The 18,642-nt window shown below is 41.8% G+C and overlaps 1 protein-coding gene across 6 annotated transcripts in view; it reads left to right on the top strand.

The window, feature by feature from the left end:
- TGFBR3 (transforming growth factor beta receptor 3) overlaps nt 1-18,642 on the top strand; it is a 194,706-nt gene that overhangs the window by 135,839 nt on the left and 40,225 nt on the right. For all 6 annotated transcript variants that reach the window (XM_077905403.1, XM_077905401.1, XM_077905399.1 and 3 more), the window contains 4 exons: nt 5,043-5,226; nt 9,659-9,827; nt 12,027-12,174; nt 17,154-17,343. In XM_077905403.1, coding sequence (XP_077761529.1) covers nt 5,043-5,226; nt 9,659-9,827; nt 12,027-12,174; nt 17,154-17,343 — 691 coding nt within the window. The remainder of the gene's footprint in view (nt 1-5,042; nt 5,227-9,658; nt 9,828-12,026; nt 12,175-17,153; nt 17,344-18,642) is intronic.

Here is an 18,642-nt window from a genome sequence, read left to right as displayed (position 1 = left end):
GAACTCTCAGTGGTGAGCCATCTCACCCAAACCGAACGTCACAAACCCTTACCAGCACGGTAAGGTTAGGTAAGGTTGGAGCTCCTGGTCTCCCTGACCTCTCTGACCTTCTTAGCTACGTGTCTTCTCCCCCAGCCCAGAGCCCAGTGCTCCAGCCGCACTGGCTCCCCACTCCCACTCCCCATTGCCAGACCTCCACACTTGGTGTTCTCTCAACCACAGATGCTTTCCTTCTGAAGTCTGCAGAGCTTGCTCTCTTTCAGGACTTTAGCTACTCAATGACTTTCTCAGTTGGACTTTCCCCTTGACAGCATTAAACCTTCTCCTCTTCTCTCTCCATAGCACCTCTTAGGATATTACGTATTTTACTTAGTTATTTTACGCCTCTGACTTCCTTACCAGACCGTAATCTCCACAAGGATATGGAGTTCTGCGTGCCCCCTTCTGTACTGTTACCCCAGCATCTCCAACAGTGCCTGGCCTAGAAGCTCAATAGATACATGTCACATGTATTTTTAAAGTATAAATTAATGAATAGGAAATAACAGCAGGGTTCAGCTGATAGAAAAGCTAATGTGATTTTGGGCCTTATTGTGTCCACATAGGTGTAGAAAGAGATTTATTGTAAGGAACTGACTCACTCGATTATGGAAGCTAGCAAGTCCCAGATCCAAACAGTCTGTCCCAGTTTGAATCCAAAGTCCAGGAGGCTATTACTGAACCATGAAGAGCTGATGTCCCAATTTGAAGGAGACGAGTTTGTCAGGCAGGAGAATTTTCTCTTAGACAGGGAGGGGTCAGGCCTTCAGCCTATTGGATGAGGCCCACACACATGTTAGGAAAGACAGTCTGTTTCACTTAGTCTCCTGATTTAAATGTTAATCTCATCCACAGATACCCTCACAGAAATACTCAGAATAATGTTTGACAAAGTACGTGGGCACCCTGTAGCCCAGTCAAGTTGACACAGAATTAACCATTATGGTGCATCTGTCAGACCGCACCCCAAACACCAAGCCTTGTCCCAGGCACCACATTTCAGAGCCCATGCTGGTTAAGATCTGACAACCACAGTATCTGGGGAGGACTTGAGGGGGCTGGGAATAGTGCCCTGAGGATCTGAAGTCATGATCAGGCTCAAATGACATCTTCAGACATTTGAAGGCTTGTCTCATGGAGAAAAGAAGAAGAAATTCCTGGTCTGGAAGGCATAGCTCAGATGTGTGGGTGGAAGGTAAATCTTACAGATAGAACCGAAATCCACCTTGGGAGCTAGTGAGGTCTTCCTTCTGGCAGGGTTAGTGCCATACAGGCCAGCTATGACCAGGAGTCCGAAGTCTCCAGTTCTGGTCTTGCTCCAGTGCTGATTCTCTGACCTTGGGTAGGCCAGTAGCTTCTCTGAGGTTTCTTCGTCTCTACTGTAGAAATCATAGTAGCCTAGCTCTCAGGTCATCCCAAGAAGCAGATGGAAAGAACATTACCTTCTAAAGCTTGGTGGGGGTTGGGGGAGGCCTTTGTCGGCGTCCAGCTTTGTCGGAGCCAGGAGAACCGGTGGTCCGGAGGAGTGCTGACTAACCCCTAGCCACAGCAGGAAATTTCCACTGACCTGCAGTCAGGGACACTTCACTGCCTCTGGCAGCTTTGCTTTCTTCTTATTGGAATGTGCCTGAGGAGTGGCAGTTAACTCCTTTTCCAAATTCCTCAGCTGTGAGCGTATGAACCTAGTTGCCTCTGGCCCGAGAGAGAACGAGAACGCAGACCTGAGCAGGGTTGACGTGGAGGGATCAGCCAGGAGTTGCCCCTTCTTGAGGAATCTGCTTTGACGTAGTATTGCTCTTCTGTGACTTGAGGGTACATTTCAAAGTTGCTCTCTATTTCTTCTCTTATTTACACTGTATATCCCACGTTCCACTCTGAAGAAACACACTCTGTGTAAAATGTTTAAAACTCAAGTGCTTGATTTTATGGCTGTAGCATGAAGGAGGACAAAAGGAGTGGAACCTCCGGGGATGCCTGCCTAAACATTCAGGACGGTGCTGGCAGAGCGACAAAGGCCTTTGCACTGTTGTGGGTTTTTTCGGTGACAGCCTTGATAAAAATGACTTTTTAGCACAAGTGCTTTTCAGTGAAAAGAAGATTTTACTACAATGCTTAAGTCATAAAACTCAGATAAACCCTGAAGTTCAGTGCTGGTGAGTTGCAAAGCCTCGGAGGATTTATATGTAGGTTGGCATGGTTCTTGTTTGGCAGGTAAATGGTTCAGGAACCTTTTCTTATGCAAGGCATTGTCAAAACAAGGTTGAAGCTGAACAGTCCCCACTGGCTTTGCTTTATATAAAACTGGCATCAGGACCCCACCTCATTACCCCACCTCATAGCACTTGGTGGCACCTGATACATAGTAGGTGTGCAAGAGGTGGTAACTAATGAAGAGGTCATGGCTTATGTCCAGCTTAGTAATGATTAGCTCTGGACTTCCCGAGCCAATACAAACCAGGAAGTTTCTCTTATTATTTATTAAGTGCTAAACAGCTCAACTACTAATATAGAGAGGGTTGTCAGTTTAGGGATCCAATCTGGGGATCCCATAGATGTTTGAGTGTTACTAACATTTGGTCAGTTCAAAGTATAGGCCAGGATTTCTCAGTCACAATAGTATTAACATTTTGGATAATTATTTATCATGGGGGCTGTTCTGTGCATTGTAGAATGTTTAGCAGCATTCCTGGCCTCTCTTCACTGGATAGCTCCTCCTTCCTGGTTGTGACAATCACAGATGTTTCCAGACATTGCCAAATGTCCCTTGGGGGACAAAATCACCCCAGGGAAGAGCCACTGATGTAGAGAAAGCTGCAAGGTACCCACGCTGTCTCTGACCTATAATAATGCTTTTTAAACTATCGGGTTACTCAGTACCCGCTAAGGTGGGGCTTCTCAACCAAGGCTGACCTTTGGAATTGCTCAGGGAGCTTTAATATATCCAATGTCTAGGTCCCATCCCAAAGATTCTAATTGGTCTGGGGTGTAGCCTGGACCTAAGGATATCTGGAAGCTCTTAAATGCTTCTACTTTTCAGCCAAGAGTGAGACCACAGCATTAGTAGGTCATGGAATCAATTTGGGGAAAAACTTCTTTCCTAGCGTTTAAAAAAATACAGTAGTACCTCTTATCTGCAGTTTTGCTTTCCATGGTTTCTGTTATTGGTGGTCAACTGCAGTCTAGAAGCAGATTATCCTCCTTCCAATGAATTGTCAGAAGGTCAGTAGTAGCCTAACACTGCACCACAATGCCTATGTCATTAACCTCACTTCAACTCCTCATGTAGGCATTTAAAAAAAAAAAAAAAAGATTTATTTATTTATTTGAGAGAGAGAGAGAGAGCATGAGCAGAGGGATGGGCAGCAGGAGGGGAAGAGAATCTTGAGTAGCCTCCTCGATGAACATGGAGCCCCATGTGGAGGTCAGCCTCATGACCCTGAGATGATCTAAGCCGAAATTAAGAGTCAGAAGGTTAACCAACTGAGGTATCCAGGCACCCCTCATCACATAAGCATTTTATTATCTGACATCATCATAAGAAGAAGGGCAAATACATTAGAATAAGACACTTTGAAGAAGACAGACCACATTCACATAGCTTTTATTTACAACATACTGTTTTAATTGCTCTATTTTATTAGTAGTTACTGTTGTCAATCTCTTACTGTGTGTAACTTCTAAATTAAACTTTATTATAGGTATGCATGTGTAGGGAAAAAAGCATGGTATAGGGTTCAGTACTGTGTATGGTTTCAGACATCCGCTAGAGGTCTTAGAAGATATGCCCCACAGATAAGCGGAGACTACTGTACATGTATATAATTGAATAGAAAATATTAGCTCAATAGTTAGGGTAAGTACTATTTTGTATGTGCATTAAGCCTGAAAATACTGCTGTAAGTAATAGAACCATGAGCAAAATCCCTGCCCTCACCTGCTTTTAGTCTGGTTATTTATAATCCTTTCAGAAATTGTTTTGCTTTTTGTTAATGACAAGTAGTTAATGTGAAACTTAATACATTTGTAGTTGTGTGACTTGGGAATTTATGAACCTTTTTGCTGACAATTTGAGGTTTCACCCTGACATTAATGAAATCAGTTATTTTTATAAATGCTAGCCAATAAAGATGACATACATATTTTCACCAACTAAATTTGATTGCAGTGCAGCAGCAAGATGATAATTTTCCTCTTTTTGTATGTGTTAATTATATATACCATGATGTGCTAAGTCAGCAATTGTCTAAGTACATCAAGCAAGAATGTGGTACTTGCATAAATCAGCCCGAAAGTTTTATTAGGATCAGTTCAACAGCCTCATGACTTCATTATCTATGGGTTTTGGGGGGTTCTTACAAAATAAACTATAATATGCATGCATCTCACTTCTAGGACGCAGTGTAATGTGGTAGAAGGCTGGCAGTCTCCAGTCATTTTTCTTATCTCAGCATTCAGGAGAACATAAACCCTACAGGCATTCCTGCTGTGTATCTTTGGTGGTGACTGTTGGTAGATGCTGCGGTCATGGAAGACCTAGAAGTCAAATGTACTTCCTAACAAGGCTTTGGATTGCTTGCCTGATCTTGAAGCCCACAACAAGCCCATGACAACACTCAGCTAAGGCTTTCTGCTTGATTTGAAACTCATTACTTGAAATTGCTTCAATTTAGATATCCGAAAGAACAGCAGTGATAATTCTTATGATAACTCACAATGCACTCTGCAGTCTCTCATCCCAGAGTTCTTTAAAAATTCTTGGAGGTGTCCTGCATCATTGGTAGCTTTGTTGTTTCCTAAAAGAAGTAGCCTTGGGACTGTTTCTTGAATCAGCTGCTGAAAATAGAAAATTTTGAAAATCTGCCTTTATAACAAAGAGAAGAGGTTAGATTGACAAAAATACCCATTGGTTGTCTGATAAGTGCTTTCTCTAACGATAATTCAGCCCCTGGTGACTGTGTCACATTAAATATGTATGTTCCTTTATTCTGTTCTCTTTCCTTTAGGTGTCTCAGGGTTCCACGGTCCAATTTTCATCAGGAAACTTCTCTTTGTCAGCAGAAACAGAAGAAAGGAGCTTCCCCCATGGAAACGAACATCTGTTAAATTGGGCTCAAAAGGAGTACGGGGCAGTCACTTCATTCACTGAACTCAAGATAGCAAGAAACATTTATATTAAAGTGGGAGAAGGTAAATTGTATGTGGTTTCAGTTAATGACTGATTTATGGAAGTCAGTTGTTTTCTTTTCAGAGACCAGGTGGTTAGGGCAAGGAAACTTAGAATTATAGAATGTGGGAGCTGGCAGGGACCTGAGAGATCGCTGGACCTGCTCCCCTCACACACACCCGCTCTTACCTTCTTCCTTCTGAAGACATAGGCCTGGGATCAGCTAAGCAGGCAATGGGGAGCAGCATGGTTGGGAGAGGAGATTATGGTGTAGGGTTTAGAAGATCTCCACACACAGAAGTCAGAAGCGAATGAAGGGTGAGAATCTGAGGTGAGGGACAGGAGGTGATCTTTAATGGCCTTCGGGAAGAGTTGCCAGAATGAGTCAACGTTTAGGGCGTCCTCTTACCTGTTGATCTGCAAACACTGGGAGCCAATGTTAGTTAATGGTCTTGAAACATAGGTTAAATTTTGGAAAATCGCAGAGGAAAAGTGCTTGAGTATATTTTTAATACTCATGCCAGTTACGGGGACAAATTATTGGAGAAAGGAACTGTGTGGCCTTGATAAGAGATTGCCCATTTTAATTTCCTTGCCTTGCAGAGGGATATAAATATCTGGTAACTCAGCTTGAAGGCCCATTTTTAAAAATAACTTCTTTCATCATTATTTTTAGTTGAGTATATTTGGAGCCCCCATAAGTTACTAGAAATAACAACTCTTGTGAATGAGTTCTTGTTATAGTCAGGTGATTGTATGAAAACTGCATGTTGGGCTTCAGCGTCCATCTGCTTTCTGTTGGATTCTACAGCAGTTGTCACCCCTTCCACAGACAGCATGGCAGCACAGCATGGGTTCTCAAATGCTTGTTCCCAGCCTATTCTTATATCTGGGCTGTTTGACAGATGTAGGGAAGGCGGATACTGACGTTGGAGTCTGTGCTATTTGCAAATGCCACAGCAGGTGCTTCTCCCATGTAATCCTAGGAGAAAACCATTATTAGCCTCACCAGTAATCCTAGGAGAAAACCTTTATTTCCCCCATTTTACCGAAGGGTTAGTGGTGGGTTAAGCTAGCTTGCTAAAATTTATGTTCTTAGCAAAGGACGAAGCCAGAATTCAAGCCCAGGTTTCCTGACTCTTGAATCTAATGCTTATTTCCTGATGCCCTAAGGTAAGTTTTACTTAGCCAGGTAAGCGCAGCCTAAAAATGCAAGTAGGCACCTGGATGGAGAGACTTGTTCAGAGCACAGAGAAGAGTTTTAGATGAGTGTTAGATCTAAAAAGTTGAAGTTTGTTACTGAACTCAGGGTGGTCAGGTAGCTATTAATATAAGTCAGGTCCCACTGGAACAAAATGAAAAAAACCTCTTTTACTGAAGGTTCTAAGCCCTGCCAGGGGTCTGCATTTCTGAAGCAGAATTCTAGTAGCATGAAAGATACTGATTACCAGCAACCTCCCCCCAGGAATTTGTTAGAATAAGAAAATGTATTACAGTAACATTTAGAATGTTGAGCTGTTCCCTTGATAGTGCAAGACCTTTTATGCAGAGCCATTTGCCTGCCTTGAGAGTGAGGGTTTAAGGGTTTCCCCAGGGCCACACACTTGAGTCAGGGAAGACCTTAAAGGACCTGTTGTCCAGTCTAGTAAAAACTGGTGACTCCTTAGTAACACCTTTGGAACCCCTGAAACTTGATTCCAGCCCCCCAGTTGGGTAGTAATCACTGGTGAACAGCATGGAGAAGAGCAGTTGAGGGAAATGATAGTCCTTGATTAGGTTGGTGGACTACAAGGTGATGTCTGTCACCGTGGATCAGGCTCCACTGAGCAGGACTCATCAGCCAGCTTCCCAAAACCCAACTTGTCTCCACTTAGCTTGAGCCCAGGGATCCCAGGCCATGAGCCTCCTCTTCCTGTATCCCCAGTGGCTCTCAGATGTGGTCCCCACCCCAGCAGCAGCCTCATCACCTGGGAACTTGTTAGAAATGCCAGTTCTTGGGCCCACCCAAGGAGAGCTGAATTGAAAACTCTAGGGGTGGGGTCTAGCCATCTGTGTTTTAACAAGCACTCCTGATGATTTGGACACATTTGAGAGCTACTGCTTTCACCTGTATACCTCAGTGGAAGAATTGAGGCATTTCAGTTCTTATCCCAGCTGGTCTCATTAACTGTGAGACTTCAAGCAACCCCCTGATTTGCCACTTAGGCCTCAGTTTCCCCAGCAGGAAAACGAGGGGTTTGCATTACCTCCCAGGTTCCCAGAGTATATCATTCTAGGTTGCAAAGTCATTTGTCAATCCTTTCCTAAAATACAAATAAGCATGTGACTTTTCCCCCCAAAACTTGCCAGGTTTCTGCCCGGGGATTCCCCTTTGTGGTTTCCTTTCTACTTGGCAGTTAGTGTAAGTTTTGATGCCAGGCATGTGGAAGGTCGTTTGGGGGAAAAAGAACTCATACACACACATGTGTACACAACAGAAAGTGATCAGCTTATTCAACTCAGTGACAGTGGCATCTGGGACTTGAGCCTTTAATAACAGCAACTTTTAAACAAACCTTTCCTAGTGGCTTAGGAGCGTCACAACATGGGTGAGTTTTTTGTTATTTATCTCAAATCATTGTTGGTCAATTCACAAAACCCATACCGTGTGCCCTCTATATGCCAAATGCACACCAGGCACACCTGTGACCCGGATGGCTCTAGGCCATCATCCCAAGAGGGTCGTAGTCTCTTGAGTTCCAGACTAGTTTGTCCCTGACCCATACACCCCGCCTCTGATTCTTGAAACCATTTCAGTCTTACCACCCCAGTATCATTTTCCGTCCTGTGATCTGGGGGAGGCATCCGCAGGGCTGCAGCTGCGCGGTGTGCATTCCCCATCTGTTCATCTGGCAAAACCTTCAGCAGATGTGGAGGGGAGGCTATAGAGCCCTGGCCTCTTCGCTCTGAGGGGGTGTGTAGGGAAGAATGCAGAGGGAAGACCCTGCATGCTGGGGCCTCGGGAGCTCCTCTGGTCCCCTCTGGTTTAGGCCTGGTGTTGAGGGCACCATGGCGCCCAGAGCTATGATGGCTCCGTGTGTGCTTTAGACTTTAGCACCAGGGAGGCGATGCAGGCTTGGTGGGGGTTGGGATCAGGGTGCTATCAACCCAGTCTTGGACCTCCTGGGCTGATTCCTCTGTCCTCAGTGAGACCTGCATGTGAATTTGAACCCCAGCATCCTGTCCATTAAATGAAAAAGGCAGAAGTTTGTTTCATTAAAGTGCCAGGGCTCTGATTAATTATCCCTTCTGAAAAAAGTTTGCTACACCTAGAACTTCCTTGACACTGGTCCCAGCTGTCGCACTGCCAGCAGTTTCAAGTTCTGTTTAAACATTTAAACCGCTGGCTGGAAATCCCATCAAGCACAGTGCTGTGTAAACGGCGTGTGCTGTTACAAGAGTATCTTCAGACTTTCGGTACTTGTATCACTTGCCCTGGTGGAGGTGATGAGCAGCCCTCAGCACCAGGAGATGATGTTTGTGAAAGCACCTTGCAAACTGTGAAGTGTTGGAAAAGCATTAGTCATCTGTGTCAAGGTTGTGAGAAAGAGTGAAAGTCTGTCCTCACCACTTCCCTCAGATTCCTTTCAACCTTGAGATCTAGAGTTTGTGAGGAATAAATAGGGAATGATTAATTCCACATAGCAGGCCAGGGAATCAATTAGGTGGTTGGTTCTCCTATCCATTGAAATAGCAGACATCCAAGGAGGAGCATATCTGGGGGATAGGATAGATCATTGATTCCAGTATTAAGTATGCAGGCTTTGAAATATCTATTGGATTTTTCAGTGGGAGGTACTTGGTCCCCCAAAGACAACACAGCTCTGCAACTCAGAAAAGGAGTTATGATCTAGGTACAAGTCGAAGCCCTGGGAATGATTGAGATCGTCTAAGAATACAAAAGGATTGAGGAAGGAACTGAGTTCTTAGCCTTGGCTTTATATCAGGATCAACTATGGAGCTTTTCAAAAAGAAAGCTTCCTAGATACCCCCCTTCCCTTCCCCAGATCTTCTGAATCAGAGTGTCTGGGATGAGGTCCAAATAGGTGGGTTCTGGTGTGCACCAAAGATTGAGGATTGCTGGTGATTAAAGAATGAGCAGAGGAGGAGGAGCCAAGGAAAGAGATGAGATAGGTCAGAGAAAGTGGATGAGGACGAAGCAGTTATCACAGAGACCAAGAAAGGAGAGGAATTAGACCAAAAGAGAGTGCTGGAGTTGGTCAGCTGGAGGTCCCTGGTGACCACGGAGGCATTACAGGGGCAGTGGTCGAGGAGTTAGTTCTATAGCACTTCCTAGGGCTTGTGGTTCCCTGTGTTCTGCACTTGCTCACCATCCGTGTCACCTTCTTTCCTTCAATTCTGGTTACCATATAGCTCTGTGGTTTGATGGATTATCCCGTGCTTCTTTACTTTCAGATCAAGTGTTCCCTCCTACATGCAACATAGGAAAGAATTTTCTCTCGCTCAATTACCTTGCTGAGTACCTTCAGCCCAAAGCAGCAGAGGGTTGTGTGATATCCAGCCAGCCCCAGGATAAGGAAGTACACATCATTGAGTTAATTACCCCCAACTCTAACCCTTACAGGTGAGTGAATGTGTGTGTTCTGAACTGAGAAGAGATGAAAGGGGTGCCTGGGTGGCTCAGTCAGTAAAGCGTCGAATTCTTGGTTTCCGCTCAGGTCATGGTCTCCCGGTTATGAAATTGAGCCCCATATCAGCTCCATGCTCAGCGCAGGATGTGCTTCAGAGTCTCTGCCTCTCCCCTGCCCCTCCTTCTTCTTGTATACTCTCTCTATAAAATAAATAAAATCTAAAAAAAAAAAAGAAAGAAAGAAAAAGAGAGATGAAAATAAAGATCTTTGCTGACTTGAGAGAGGTACAACCCTACCTGTGTAGGAGGGAGGGAGCCATTGATGCTTTGGGTGAATTAACAGAAGTTTTGAAGAAGGAAGTGAAGGCACCAATGGTGTATTTTATTTTCTGCATCTGTGTCTAGATGTCCTTCTAGATGAGTTCCTGAAGCCTATTCTGAACTTCCAAGCACTAAATAAAGGACAAGATTCCTCTTGCTCCGTCATTATCTCCTTTGACTGAAGTTATCTCTGATAAAAAATATATATATAAAATACGCCTTATTAACATAATTATAATTTTAATAACATTCTGTTTTTAATAAAATTCTATTCCTAGCATCCTCAGAACACATTTGCAATCATACTTTAAAGCTCTGTGTGTGCGTGCGTGTGTGTGTGTGTGTGTAGATGTGTAGGTGTGGCCCTTCATCATGACACACCAGAGAGCCATTAGATACAACCTGCCTCCTGCTTGTGTTCTTTTCTCCCTCTTCACCCTCAGCTTCCTGCCCCAGGACTAAGAATTTAACTCTCCTGTCAAGAATGATTAGGAAATTAAAAAGAGAATAAAAGAGGAAAAGTGGCTTTCTCCCACTGTAGCCTGCATTCCTGTGGACTAGTAATTTAAAATGTAAATTTATATTGTAGAGGGATTTCAAAATTAAAATTCTAATCAAATTTTACTTTCAAAAGTGAATAAGCTACACATCAGTTTTGGGAAGATTCCATTCTGTCCCACATGAAGGATTTTGTGGAAAATTAAAAGGGAATGGGAATAGAAGCAATCTGGCAAATGTGCTTAGATATTAAGCCTCAGGCTTCATTTGAGTATATCATTCATCATATGCTTTACAAAGTGTGTAAAACCAAATGGAAAAAAAGACTTTCCTTTAAATTCAGAATGACAGAAATGTTATTGTTTGGTTAAAAAAAATTCTCTTTTGTACTGAATTCTTAGAAGTTTGGGTTCTGTTCATCAATTTTCCAGTAATCACTTGGTTGACCATCTGTTTTCTTTATTTTAATAACTGTATATCCAGAAGTTTGGGAAAGTAAATGCAGATACGATTCTGTAGCAAATGTTAATGGCTTAAGCAAACCTTATATAAGTCAAATTCTCCAGCTTTCAGTCTTTTATTTTATCTGAAGTGTCCTAGTTTGTTTTGTTTTGTTTTTTACTACCAGGCCTCAGTCAAATTCTCCAGCTTTCTGTCTCTTATTTTATCTGAAGTGTCCTAGTTTATTTTGTTTTCTTTTTTTGTTTTTTAAATATTTTATTTATTTATTCATGAGACAGAGAGAGAGAGAGAGAGAGAGAGAGAGGCAGAGACACAAGCAGAGGGAGAAGCAAGCTTTCCTCAAGGAGCCCGATGTGGGACTCGATCCTGGATCCCGGGATCATGCCCTAAGCCGAAGGCAGTCACTCAACCACTGAGCCACCCAGGCATCCCTGTGTTTTTGTTTTGTTTGTTTTACTACCAGGCCTCCCTCCTCCCTACCACCTTCTACTCCACCAAACTGGCACTTACATTTCTAGTTTTGAAGGATTTTGAGCATATAGTAAATTGGAAAGTTACACATTGAAAGTGTTGAAGTTTGAAAAACAGTAATTCTGCTTTAAAAGTAAACTCCTCTGGTTGCCCAAGTCCATTTGAAATAGTAGATGCATTAAGTAACCATTTTTTTTTCCCTAAAGAAGGAGAAAAATTTTAGTGTCTAATTATCAGCAGGCATATTTGTCTATTGTTATGTAAAACCATTTTGTTTTGTGTGCACTAACAATCTGTTTTGCACATGTCATTTGCCTGGGATCAACTCCAGCTTTTTAATCAACTGGCCAGACACTGGAAACATGAAGACTTGGAAGAGAGGAGATAGTTGCAACTTTCTGGCATTTGGGTCCTAACTTTGCCTTTGTTTTCCATTCACAGTGCTTTCCAGGTGGATATAATAATTGACATAAGACCTTCTCGAAAGGACCTTGAAGTGGTCAAAAATCTCATCCTGATCTTGAAGTGCAAAAAGTCTGTCAACTGGGTGATCAAATCTTTTGATGTTAAGGGAACCCTGAAAGTTGTTGTAAGTTGGTTGAGTTTTTCTTTGTTTTGATGCATGGTACCAATTTGAACTGTACTTAACACATGTTATTTTTGTGGAGTTTCTGCTTCCCTGAGTTCTCTCTGTTATTTTTCACTTTGTAAAATAGGCTGCTCCTTGGTTTCTCCTGACAAAGTCAGACAGTGGTGGTTAAAAGCATGGACTCTGGGGTCAAGATCAAGATTTGAGTCCAGACTCTGCCATTTACAAACTGTGGCCTTGGGCAAGTCCCTTAACCTCTCTGGACCCTGTTGCCTCATTTGTGAGATTCCTGAAGTGTATGAGTGTAGTTTCTAGTCAGAGTAAGTGTAAAATAATGAGCACAATAGGGCCTTTCATGGTTGACAGTCCTGTAAGGGCCTCAGTGTTATGGTACTGAATATCACCTCTTATGTTGAGGTTAGGTATTAGGGAAGGTGTGGAAAATAGGGCTGACTCCAGCTCATACTATTGACTTTTGTTTTTGAGATAAATACATGCTATTGGCATGTCCTTTTGCTTGCTTCTAACTTCTGAGAGAGAAACACTGATAAATCAATCTTAGTGATAGAGAGGTCAGTGAAGTGATAGAGGAAAAAGTACCTGCAGCCTATTCCCTAAGCATTGGTTGGAATGATAGGCAAATAGGTAGTTTCCTGAAAAGTTTGATGTTGATATTTAGTAAAATAAAAATTTTCAAGATTTATTTATTTATTTGAGAGAGAGAGAACACGTGTGTGAGTGGAGGGCAGGAGAGGGGGAAGGAAAGAGAGAGAGAATCTTAAGTCAACTCCACTCTGAGTGTGGAGCCTGATGTGGGGCTCGATCCCATACCCTGAGATCATAGACCTGAACTGAAATCAAGAGTTGAATACTTAAGCAACTCTACTGTCCAGGTATCCCAAAATGAGTCTTCTTCACATATGTTTAGGGAGATAACTCTTTGACAGAGTATTACACAAATTACATTGAAAGTTTAAGAAAAACTCCCCCCTCCTCATTTTTAAGAAGATAATTACCTTAGCATCTCTTTTGTAGATTCAGATTTTTGTGCATTATCTTTTTAAAAAAATTGTCTGCTTCCTTTTTCTGTACCTCCATTGAATCAATTGGAGAGAATTTTACATTTTCAGTATTTTGCGGGAAGGGATGCCTTTGGTTTGGTGTTCTTTATTTGTGGCACCTTTAATGTGATACGGTAGTCAACAAAGCCAGTGCTCCCCTAGGCAACATCGTGTATGAGCACTCATCAGAGGCAGCAGGCAAAGCCATGAGCATACACATCTTAATTTTAAAGTAATTGTTTCTGGTTCCTGTGGGTTGGTTTTTTTGTTGTTGTTGTTGTTTTTAAACTTTGAGAGGATCCAAATAAACGATCATGTGTAAGGGTGATACATTAATTTGGTGTTAAGAACAAAGCCCAGCCATGATTTTCTGAAGTCAGAGCTGTTTTGATTGCTTTCCCTGGCATGGCATGAGGGGTGTTGGTGACCTGGGTGTCTACATCATTTGCTGCCTGGCACACCAACTAAATGTTTTTAATTTCAGAATAACAAAAACAGGAAAGGGAATCATGCTTTGAAAGGCAAAAACATACGGTACATTTTCATTCTCTGCTGGAGTTGTGTAAATGTTCTTTGGGTCCTGACCCTTCAGTGGCTCTCTCTGTACCTGAGCATGTGTTCCTGGTCCATGGCAGTCCTGGAGTTCACTTTGAATGTCTTCACTTTTCATTTGAATAAGAAATGCTACAAATGAGATTGCTCATCCTAGTGCAAGATCTGTTTATATTCCCCTCTTTGGCTGTACTCCTGTTTCAGGCCAATTTTGGACAATGCATGACAACATTACTAAACAATTAGGTAATGTTGCATGATGTTCTTTTTTATTCTCCCAATCAGTTTCATGCTTTGTGATTTCCTAACTCCCAGTCTCAGATGTGAATTCTGCCTGTTGTGAGGGAAAGGTACCTGCTACCAAAAAAAGAGCATCCATTCATGCCTACAAAGGGGAAATGGTTTATAAACCATTATAAACCATGCCCATAATATTTTCTTTGGAGGCAGCCTGATAGAGTGGAAAGAACCATGGCTTTGGTGCCTGACAGGGCTGGAATCAAATCCCATTTCTGACTGTCATTATTCTTAGTTGATAGTAGGGAAGCCAATGGACTTCAGAGTCTGTAGCCTTACCTGTGAAATGGGTATGATGATAGTAGTCACCTTGGGAGTTCTTGTGAGGCATGGCAGAGTTCATTCATTCATTCGTTCGTTCACTCATTCAACATTTGTCAGGTGCCTACTGGGTATTTTCATCTAAAGTATTTGGCCCACTGTGTGCATAAGGTGAGTTCTCAGCCATACGTGCTACTCAACTCCTATGCATCTCAGGCTCCCCTCTCTAATAAGGGAATAGTACTAGCTAACTCCTACTTGAGAGGAGAATTAAATAACACATGTGAAGCTTCTAGCACAATGCCTGCCATTAAAAAAGAGTTCATCTTCCTTCCACAGGCAACTTTTCAAAAGTTTGTCTATAGGAACAATTAACTTCTCTAAACAAAGTGAATACCAGGATGCCTACTAAAAGAATTGTAAGGAACTTGATGGCATAAATGTAAAGAAGAGCCCATTAAACATGAGTGGCATGTGTGTGCATGTGGGGAGTGGGGCATGGTCAGAATGCACCCTCCAAATGACAGAAGGGTCCAGAGATATGCGAAGGGCAGTACTGTGGACGAGAATGGGAATACTAGAAGTGTCCACATTAGTACGCCCAGCTCTGGCTTTGTCTTCAGGTCCTTTTTGGACCATGCATAATCACATTTTGGAAGAACCTCCAAAACATAAAAGAATAGATGGAAGAAACTTACTAGAAATTTTTTGTTGTACTATTTCAAAGGGTCTTAGCACTTCAAGGTTAGTGATAGCCAGCTTGTTCTTTAAAAAGACATTTTAATCCCAGTTGGGAATATGCATTACACCTCTGACCTCTCAGACTCTCCCCCTGCACCATCAGTTCTGGTGCAAGTGTGTGGGGGGGCAGGGGAGGGGAAGGAGGGAGGGAAGTGTGTAGACTCTCCCTAGCTCATCATCCTTCACAAAGATGTGGCTGAAACATGGTGGTGGTATTTGGAGACCCCCTTGAGCACCCCCCATTTGGAGTAGCTACACCGAAGCCTTGGAAAAGTCTGAGGTCTCCCAGAAATACAGGATGAGGAATTTGCTCATTGCTAGGAAGGAAACAACTTGCCAAACCTTGCTGTTGTACAAACGTGTAGATAGATTTCTAGCCTTGTAAGTCCCGAGGTGTAATCAATATGAGTTGTACTGACAGCTCGTAGATTTAATGTGGAAAGGTGTAAACAAATCATTCCATATTGGTACGAAAAGGACAGGTGGCAGTTGTGATGATAGTCTTCTGGAAATACAGTATTTTCTCAGCTGTCCAGCAACATGAAAGACCAGGGCAGATGAGGCCAAGCAGTACTGTGTAGGCCAGTGTTGCAACTCCAGCCAATCAAAACGACATGCTGCTTTAAAAGGCCAGAAGCTGCGCCTAAGAAACTAGGTTTTAAGAACTCATTGGGTTCTCTTTATCTCAGTTTAGTTTCGTTTAGTTTTTTTTCTTTAACCCTTCCTTCCTCTAAGGTGTTTTCTCTGAATCAGAGTAAGAGCTAGAATATTCCAAACCTGGGAAACTGAGTTTTTCACAAATGGCTGCGAAGCGTGCTTAAAGCTCTGTCTGGTTCCTTTTTATGCATGATTGTGACTGGCCAGTCTAGCAGTTTTGGGCAAGCACTTTGGGTAACAGAAAAATACACTGGGGGAGATCCTTTGAGCTTTGAATTAAAAATATGTGTTCTCAGCCAATATCCCACAACCAAAGAGGCCAAGAGAACTTAGAGCCTCTGAATCTTCTATAGTTTTACAGTGGGAAAGGATTAATATTTAGTCATGTTATGGGCAAACAGAATGGGAAACAAATGGGGAATTTAGGAAAAATGCTGCATGTATGTAGGAGAAAATAATTGGGCATGGAAATTAAAGTGATTTTTATACAGCATGAAAATGGTCTAATCTGCATGCTGGAAGAGCTTTCCAGCCTTGTTGGAACAGTTGTTGGAAATGTGGTGCCTTCGCTTGGGTGTCTCCTCTGCAGCACTCAGCTCCCGCACAATCTGACCAGATCATTGCCCTAAGGGCCAGGTGATGTGGAAATGTACTATCCATGTCTTGGTTACTCAGTCCTTGGACAGATTTCTATCATTCACTTTTAGTTTTGTGACTAATTACCAAGTGAAAGCTTGTATTGTTAGATAAAATATTGCTACTTAGAGGGACAATAACTTTAATTAAAGTAATTAATGTTTAACACATAAAATCTAAGCATATTCAGTTAATAAAATTGACAGATGAATACAATTACAGGGTCACTAAATTGATCATAAATTATAACTGAAATATCCACACTGGTTATTTCACCATATGGAATTTAATAGTTTACAAAGATGAGATGGTCTCCACAGTGAAGTAAGTAGGTTGTGCCTTCTTTTATTTAAATCCAGGGTACAGGAAATAGAAGCATGGGCATATTTTTGGCAGCATAACATGCACATCTATTTACTTTATACATCATTTTAAAGAAAAATAAGGGCAAGTTTGGTATGTATGTGTATATAATTTAAACATTATCTCTAGCAACATTCTAGGTATACTTAGTGTGTAGCTACTTAGTGATCTTTGGGTTATTTTTATCAACATAAGCAACCTAAGTGGTATGATCAAATGCATGAATAGATTTCTTTTAATTCGCTATTACAGATTTTCACATCAGTGTCCTTAGCCCAAGGAAAATAAGAATCAAAGAATAAATAGTTCCTTCATATACAATGTAGAATCTGTTTGTTTCAGATATTTAATTCTTATTTAAAGCACTTTTTACTTTTAGACTCATGAGTGAAATTTTGCTGTTATCTTCAGGCTCCTAACAGTATTGGCTTTGGAAAAGAGAGTGAGAGATCCATGATAATGACCAAATCAATAAGAGATGACATTCCTTCAACCCAAGAGAATCTGGTCAAGTGGGCTTTGGACAATGGCTATAGTCCAGTAACATCATATACAGTGGCCCCTGTGGCAAATAGATTCCATCTTCGGCTTGAAAACAATGGTAAGCATGACTTTTTTTTCCCTCTGAAGTAAAAATATCCACGAAATGAGGCTTTCCGATGAGAAACTCTCATTTCAGCTTATATGGTGCTGTTGTTCTGTTGTAAGTTTTTTTTTTTTTTTTTTTTTTCTGTTGTAAGTTTTGATGCTTCATTTGACTGCATTATAAAGTGTCAGGTTATCTAGAATTGTGATAGATTATTTTGAGGAAATGATCTTGGGTACAGATTTTTCAGTAACCGAGTTAATTGCATGTTGGAGAACTTTGTCGTACATCACATAATTCACTGTGATTACCTTAAGAACAAATTAGCTTGGCTTCTTCTCTCAGAAGTGTCTACTAAGCACTTACAGTGGAGGTACAGCTGCTCCTACTGCAGGGGAGAAGCCCTAGATTAGGCTGTATCTTACTGGACAGTAGTCACCAGGCGCTTCTCACTCTCACCCAGAGGGAACACAGGAGTTCTTACCCCAGTTGGATGGAGCAGAAAGTAGAATATTAACAGATTCTTGAGCTTTTTCCAGAGCATTGTAGCTAGTGAGATTCAAATGGCAAGTTTTCTGATCTCTAGACTTGTTCCTCACCCCAGTGGTACTGCTACTGAGCATGAGTACAGGCCATTTATTATTCACCATTGGAAGAGGAAGTTGGTTAACCTCTGAGTCTCAGGTTGTTCCTCCTCAGTAATATGGGAGAAAAAAAAAAAATAGGCCCTACCTCAAAGAGTTGTTGTGAAGATTTTTGTCAATGTACAAATGAGAAACCCTCCAAAGCTCTGACTTCTTTTGGATCCATACAGCTATGCCATCTTTTTTTCCGAAAGATAGTATTGAAGGAGGATTAATGTCCTGTGGTCATCTGTATCTGTATTTCCTGCTCCCACTGAGATGGATTGACCTTAAGCATTGGCTTTGAGACTGAATATAGACAAAACTGGGAAAATTTTTCTTCCCTGAATTACTGAAAATAGGACAGAACACTGAGCATTAATTATATGGGAGTATTTCTCTCCCTTTGAAGGAATAAGTGTACCTAAACAGCTTTTTCTTTCCTTCTTCAGGACAAGGTTCTAAAAGGCTAAGGTGCCCAGACACCTGTCAGAATTAAGCAGGCAAAAAGGAGGTAGCAAATAATTAAAAAATGCCAGTATTGTTTCATGAAATCCTTAGAGAAATTATTTTAAATAATCTCTAGATTCAAAGGAGATATTTCAATGGCACTTGAAGAATATTATTGTCCCAATAACTTACTCAAATCATAGATTTTTATAGCTTGTAGGGCCTTAGAAATTATCTAGTC

This window comes from Canis aureus, chromosome 8 (genome assembly GCF_053574225.1).
Source record: "Canis aureus isolate CA01 chromosome 8, VMU_Caureus_v.1.0, whole genome shotgun sequence".
Lineage (NCBI taxonomy): Eukaryota > Metazoa > Chordata > Mammalia > Carnivora > Canidae > Canis > Canis aureus.
The sequence above is the reverse complement of the archived record's forward strand: the minus strand, read 5'-3'. Positions and strand labels throughout refer to the sequence as shown.